This window comes from Euphorbia lathyris, chromosome 10 (genome assembly GCF_963576675.1).
Source record: "Euphorbia lathyris chromosome 10, ddEupLath1.1, whole genome shotgun sequence".
In the NCBI taxonomy this organism is placed as follows: domain Eukaryota; kingdom Viridiplantae; phylum Streptophyta; class Magnoliopsida; order Malpighiales; family Euphorbiaceae; genus Euphorbia; species Euphorbia lathyris.
Window position 1 is genome coordinate 66,263,154 of NC_088919.1, and position 7,658 is coordinate 66,270,811.

The following is a 7,658-nucleotide window of genomic DNA, read 5'->3' on the forward strand; positions in this document are numbered from 1 at the left end:
AAGAACAGAATTAACAAGTTGCTAGTGAGCTAAACGAGCAACTCACGAACAAGTATTGAGCTTGAGCTCGTCTCTTTTCTAACGAGTCGAGTATGAGCAGACCAAAGCTCGATTACAGCCCTAACCCCTAACAACTCAATCATCAGGTTGGTAAATTTTGACAAATTAACGCAAGTTATAGGTATTAAATCTGATTGCCCAAATATTTGGACTAATTTATCAAAATTTGACAACTTGACAACATGATTGATACCAAAAACTTAATTTAGTTAACTTGATCCTAGCGGACAACTTTTAAGAACCATTTTGATGCTTAATAGATACAGACTTTAAGAATCATTTTGATCCTTAATAGATACCGACTTTAAGAACCATTTTGATCCTTAATTCCATGTAAAAAAAAGATCGAAAAAACTACCTTTTCATCGTATAAACATGACTCCATCAATTATATTAGTTTAGCAACTTGACATTCTTATGAAAAAATTCTAATTAAAATGCCACAAAGGTGTTTTCTTTGAAGATACAAATATCTTCCAACAATATCATGTGTACCATCTAAGAGCAGATTTCAGATCTGCTTGTCTTAAAGGTATCTCTCACAGTAAGGCATTTGGTTAATAGTAAAATAACACCTTAATTTTAACTGTCCTATGCTTCCCTATCATCAGCCAATCCATTCCGCCATTTTACAAGATTCTCATACTTTGTATTTTCGTCGTTTTTATTCGCTGATGGACCCGTAAGGTCAAAAAAATTGTAAACGATTAACCCCAGCTTTTACCTCTTCTGTCAATTTCCACTCCCCTAGCACTAAGCCATTTTGAAAGTATGGGTTTGCAGTCACAGGCTTCACTTAGCGAAATCCATATTTACCTCAGAGTAGAGTTTATACCGGATGGAACTTCAGGTATGACCGATGGAGGGGTTTGCGCCCTCTGATTGTGGACATCAGGAATCCCGAAGTCAGCTTGAAGCATATTCACATCATTCCATTCTACATCCGCTACACAGAATCAAGGAATGTGCTTTTGGCTCTTTGACATAAAATAGAAGGAAAAAAAAAAGAGAAGAGTGGATTTTTCCTCAAAATAATGCTTATTCTGAGGATTTATCCAAAGGTAATGCTTGGTTAAAAAATTCCCATTGTGATGCTACTTTTATTCGTATCCGAGAACGTATGAAACGATATTTAAAATAATAGTTTCAAATGTAGAGAACAAATGTCAGATCAGACACGTGACACCAATATCGAATGTTCTCACACCGACACTGAACCAGGTGATTGAATCACCAGGTTCTTTACATTTGAAACTAGTGTTTTAAACGCCACTTTCGTACAACGTTAGATGTGGAAATGGTGTTTCGTACATTAGATGTGGAAATTTTTTAACCCGGCCTTGAGACATCTTCCTCAGAAAAGCATTATTTTGAGGAAAAATCCCGAGAAGAGTTCGGGGATTAGAATAGAAAAGGTAAAAAATTTAAATAGGATACGATCTGTCCTCCACATATCTGTGATGCTAACATCACCATCTGCAAGAAGCCAGTAATCTGCTTCGTTCTGCAAAATCAACATATCGAATAATTGAAAAGAATTCACAGCTCTAACTAGAAGTCAAACACAACTATTTTATCAGAAATCTCCCTTAAAATTCATTGATTTAGCTTGCATGCCAAACAAAAGACACTACACAAACTCCATGCGGTTGAATACCAATGTTGCACGGAAACTCTACTTCACTAGTTTTTCCGTGTTTCGTGTTCGTTTCCAATACCGTTTTCCTAGCTATATTTTTTTTAGAAATAAAGTTACCTGTTGTCCGTTTCCGTTTCAGGTTCCGTGCATGATATTAAATCATAAATCCTAACACTACGACCCACCAGAATCTATCTTCGCCCCAAAACCCTCAGGTATGAGCATGATAAACTCTATCTCTACTTTCAATTGACACAAGCTAACATAAAACAAATTTGAAAATATTGGTTCTGCATTCAGCCGACCCCGAATCATTTCGGTACTAAGGCTTTGTTGTTGTTGTTGTTGTGTTGTATTAGTTCTGCATTCAATAGTTAAATGCAAGAGAACTAAATTAAACCTATAGCGTTTATGAAAACTTTATGGCTACTTTGTTTTCCATAACGGATAAGGATCAAATATGCCCCTAATGTTTTTGTGGAAGTGTAAATATACCCTCAAACCCATAAAGTAGCACAATATTAGGCCTAGTGTGTATATTTGGAAACAATTTCAGGTCCGTTGTTAATAATCATAGTTACACCGTTAGTCTAACTAAAATCCAATTTAAAATGACACTTGGCATTGACATACCACCTGTATATTGATTATTTACTCCAACTAATATCTTTCTTTCCCAATTTGTTTCTCTCTTGTCCCTCTCCTCTCTCTCTTAAACCCAGATCCTTCTCTCTTACTTCGAATCTACCATGCATATACAAGTGTATATTAAAGTTATATTCAATCTAACAGCCTAACAGATTGAATACAAATTTATAAAAGAAAATATTCGTACAATGCTAGCACATCAAGAAACATTCCCATTAACAAATCTCACTATGTCAATAGTACGTGTCACTTTAAATTGGATCTTAGCTATGACTATTAACAGCAGGCTTGCAATTGATCTGAAATATACAAGTTAGTCCTAATATTAGATTGTTTTAAACATTGGGGTATATTTTCTCGTGAATGTTTGGAGCATATTTGGTCTTTATCTCTTTTCCATAATCACTCACTAATGGATGATTTCCAATTGATCCAATGGTGACCGGAGCAAAGTACAAAAATATACGGAAAAAAACAAATTAACTATAGAACAAAAAAAACATAGCCTTAATATTTTGATGTCGTGCAGGCCAAAAGAATTCAAATAGACTGCAACAAAGATTTTAATCAACTTGTTCAAAATCATGTAGTAATGTTTACTTCCAGCAAGATCCGATTCCAATTTACACCGTTGCAGCCACATATTAAAGAAACATAATAACTGAATGAGTTTGAGACCTGGCAATGGCATTCATATGCAAGGCACTTTTAACATCACATCGATTTTTCAGAAAATATTATAATCAATTATCTTTTGCAAAAAAAAAAAAAAAAAACATACTCAAAAGAAGAAGGCTCAGGATAAGTGCACTTACATCATCATCTGAAGGAACAATTTTCATCATTCCCCCAGACAATTCTTGTGATGCATCAAGATCAAAAAATGAAATTTGACCTTGTGGCTGGGGTTCAACTCCCTCCTCGATTCGCTGCTCACTTATCATCTCGTTTGCTGGCATTTCATTAGAACCCGAGGCAGAAGAATGTGGGTAACTGGCTGATGGCTCACCATTCTCGTCCTCAAATTTCTCCTCAAATTTACTACATAAGAGATGCAATAAGGAAAGGAAGAATATCATAAAATATGAGTCCAAAACTTCAATAGCAGTCCTCACAAAAAGCGCAAGTCGCTATTATTTAAGAGGGTAATAGTAACATAAATATATAAGTGGATATCTAAGGAACTCACAAAAGTCAGCCATACCTAACAAGGTAAACATCAATCGGGCCCATTGAACTTCTTAGGATTATTCTGTATCTCTTCTGTGGATCGTCAACAGCCTAATGTAAAAAGGAAAGTCAGCTCAAGCATCATGAACAAGAGAGAGCATAAAATAGTCAAATTCTCTCCTTTGAGAAGCTCTTCTTTGACTTACTTCATCAGGATCAGGGACTTCCAGGGTAGTTCCATGGGGAGCTTTTACTGCTATGAGGGTTTGGTTCTGACAAAAAGAGTAGCTAAATTTGTCAAAAACATCATTGAAACAAACTCAAATTATCTTAAAGAAAAAACAAGAAACAATTAAATAGACAAAAAAGGACTGACCAGAAAACAAGGTATGCTCTTAATATCTTCTTCACTTACAAAAAGCCACCTGAAATTGTTTGAAAATGAATAGATGTATTAATATTTGCATGAACAACAGTTGAGATAAATTTAATGTATACATGGCCTTGATGGAGAATCTCTTACTTTTGACTGTTCTCATCTTCACTCAAGTTTCTCAACCTTTCCTTCATTTCTCTGCAAAAAAAAGCTTGTAACGTTCAAAACCATACACTAATAAGAGGACAATATCAAGCTTCATAAGTAATCAACTGAGGTACCTCGTCCGATCATCAATTCTGCGCTCTTCAATTGAAAGAGATTCAATTTCATCCTGCAAGGACTCATAAATTTAAACCTTCTCTCTAGAATGACATTTATAGGCTTCTCCACTATTTTGCATGTCGTTATTGAAATTTTTGAATGCGTATGAACAACAGATTGGCAGACATTCCAGCAGAAAAGAAATTAATAAAAAGGGAAGAAAATAAAGGCCAAGTACTAAGGAAGAGAGACTGATGATCTGCACAAAACTAGAGCATTATCTATTTCTATGTACCTGTAAAAAAGAGGCATCATCATCTGCCTTCCCTGGTCCTGAAGCATCAACTCCCCTGATATAACCATTTAACAGATACTTGCATAAGCCTACATGTATAACAAATGTTTTGGTATAATCAACAAGAAGACATTATTGATATCTGAAATGTCTAACTAGTGCTATCACATTACTTCCAACGGATTCTGTTTTTGAGCTTCTTTTCAATAAGACCGATTCCCTCCAAGACATTTGTTATGTCATATATCCGTCTCTTCTGTACCTGTTCCAATGAAAAGGTCTTGATAAGCATTTTTAATGGTATGCAATGCAGCAAGCATCCAATGAGTATCATAATAACCTCCAACGTTTCCGCAGCCTTGTTTAGGTCAAGATTACCATCTTCTGCCTGCTTAATTAGATTGACAAATTTCTTAGTCAAAAGACCTGAAAACATAGACACGTTTTGTCTATAAGCACCAGGGGAAGCCTGAGAAACAATTTATTTATTAAAACTGCAAACACAGGCACAATTCTTTTTTGTCTATTAGCATATAGTTACCTAAGGAACTGTCATATCGACAGCTGCCAGCTGGAGTAAGAGGAGATGAAGAATCTGCAAGCTCACATAAATTTGAATGATTAAGTTTCCTCTTTCCTAAAAATGTTAAGCAAAGACAGAGGAGCATGCAACATGACAAAAGGGTAGAGAAAACTTAATTTATACTGTTCAATACGTTCTCCAAAGATATGGTCTCTTAGAAATAATGTAGATGATTTGATGAAGGAAATCAATATACATAAAAGATAAGGATAAAACTTCTAACCAATGTTTGACACAGGGGTCTGAGGCCCTGATCTATTTCCCTTTGAGGCCTTTGATTTGTTGTATGTCCTTCCACCTTTTGCAGATACAGGTGTATGGAAAGGACTACTACTATACACATCACTACATCCAGCAGTACCTGCACTGCTAGCCCACTCACTAGACGCGACTCCATTTTCATCTGAGCCACTCTTCCGTTTTAGCAGCTGAGGAGCACCCGAAAAAAAGAAGGCAGAATTTTGTTTAAGAATTGTTCATAAGATAGAAACCACAATAAAGTGCTCAGAGGCACAAAAAACGCAAAGACCATATAGAAGTCTAAATAACTGTTTTTCTAAGCAGGTTAGATCACGAGAGAGGGAGAGAGAGAGAGAGAGGGAGAGTGTGTGTGTGTGTGTGTGTGAAAAAGACTACAATCTATATGCAGCATCAGCATACATCCAAAGAACCTATTTATGTACTGAAGCTCTCACATAATTACTACTAAAGTAGAAAAGCAAGCATATGCAACCATGTAAGGACACATTCAAAGGCTAATTACATTGTTAAGCATTACCACTATTAGTCATATTTTGAAATCCATCTCAACATACTTCACGGTTAAAAATGAGGATATAAAAAAAAAAACAAGTTCATTTAGAAGGATCATTTGAATGAGTAGGTTCAGTATACAAGTCGAGTCCATACCGATTATCAAACCATACACCATGGACTACAAACAAATTCGCAATGCACGGAGTAATGTTGGCTCTAAGAGTACATCATTATGCGGAAAAAATGAAAGAACAGTTGTACAAACAGATATCCCTTAGGGCACCAATGCCACTGAAATGAAATCTGTACTTCAAAAACACAGCAACTTCACTTGCAAAATTAGCATCAAAAGACTTGCTCAAAGAATAATAGAATGCTAAATTCTAGCATCCAACTCACCTATACAAACTTCTAACATCCAATCTACCATGATAAAAGGACTAAATAAGCTTAGGACGACAGTACAAGTGATGGTCTATTTAAGCTGTGCAAGATTATATTATGATAAGGAATCTCACAACATCCGAACAAAATACATCAAACTTAAATTCTCTTCGCCAATTTCTCAACAACCAAACAGAATTAGACTCGATTCAACTTCCTTAATTCTTCTCCAATTATATATTACACACTCGCTCCCACAAAATTTTCCAAAACCAAGATATACATAGGCAAATAGATACGCATAATTCCAGGTATCCGTGCATAGTCAAGTAACTCACAGGAGGCCTCACGATAATACCCTCAGAATCACAGTCCGCTCTACTAGTACCGGGAGCCGCAAACCGATGATAATCACCAGGATGAACAAATGGCGGTCTCATCGTAGCAAAAGCTAGATGGCGTTTAGGTGGCGGCACGATCGGAGCCTGAGGGTTGGAGGCCGCCCCAGCAGGCGGAGGAACGGGGGCTCGGGAGCCACCAGCCATAAGTAATGATGAAAAAAAATTGCAGAAGAAGAATGAACAAGATGAAATTCGATCGGAGATTGAAATGGAGATCTGAATGTTAGAGAGAGAATGTGGTTTTGTAGAGAGAGAAAGAGGAAATAGAGGGTTTATGAAGGAAAGTGGGGTTAAGGGGAGAAGAGAGCAGAAAACGAGGGAAAGAGGGAATTTTTAGTTTGGGATAGATGTGGAGGGAAGAATTGATAGAAGAAAATTTATTATACGATTTTTCATTATTATAACTTCTGCCCCTAAAACTTTTTCATTTTATTCAATTGGATACCATTATGCTAAAATAGTGGCTGGGAACGCATCGAATAAAGTGGGTATTGAGAAGTAGTAAGAAGTTTTGGGAATAATAACTAAATTCAAAAGAATTTAATGAAATTATAGAAATCTAAAATTTCGGGAATTATAATGTTTTACCAAAATTTCCACTAACGTCACATTTAATATAAATGATCTAAAATTCTTTTATGGGTAAATTTAATTTTAAACTTCAATAAAATATATTAGCACACGTTATACATGAAACAAGTACTGAAAAAGAAAATTAAATGTTGATGTGTAATATGAATCAATATTAAATTTTAGGTGTTAAAATTTGTAAGTGTTGTTCCACCAAAAAAAAAAAATTATAAGTGTTGTACCTATTATTAAATGACGATGTAAATTTTTTTTTTTTTTTTTTTTTGTAACAAGGGAGGGGTTAAAGCCCATGGAGCACAAAGGGAAAAAACACAAAAATAGACCGAAAAAACTATCTAGTACGAGTCATCTTAGGGAGACAAGTACCACACAAATCAGAAAAAATGATGTCTTAGATGCCCGCAGGAAGCACCTCACACTCGTGAAGGACCAAAGTCAAACTTCATGCGTAGTTCGTCATCCAATCAGCAGCTCGATTACCCTCGCGTAGC

The 7,658-nt window shown here is 35.7% G+C and overlaps 1 protein-coding gene across 2 annotated transcripts; it reads right to left on the reverse strand.

Annotated features, from left to right (window-relative positions):
- Positions 1 to 472: 472 nt before the first annotated feature.
- Positions 473 to 6,905, reverse strand: LOC136207965 (transcription factor E2FA). Of its 2 annotated transcripts, none has more exons than XM_065998823.1 (14): positions 6,514 to 6,905; positions 5,259 to 5,463; positions 4,994 to 5,047; positions 4,793 to 4,878; positions 4,626 to 4,714; positions 4,453 to 4,507; positions 4,175 to 4,227; positions 4,041 to 4,091; positions 3,894 to 3,942; positions 3,724 to 3,789; positions 3,552 to 3,628; positions 3,163 to 3,388; positions 1,498 to 1,564; positions 473 to 997 (listed from the first exon to the last, which is right to left on the reverse strand). In XM_065998823.1, exons 1-14 carry the CDS (start codon positions 6,718 to 6,720, stop codon positions 873 to 875), a joined length of 1,410 nt encoding a protein of 469 aa, XP_065854895.1. In that variant the 5' UTR covers positions 6,721 to 6,905; the 3' UTR covers positions 473 to 872. The 2 variants fall into 2 exon arrangements, with proteins under 2 accessions (XP_065854895.1, XP_065854894.1); XM_065998822.1 differs by having other exon boundaries at positions 473 to 1,006.
- Between the last annotated feature and the right edge of the window lie 753 nt (positions 6,906 to 7,658).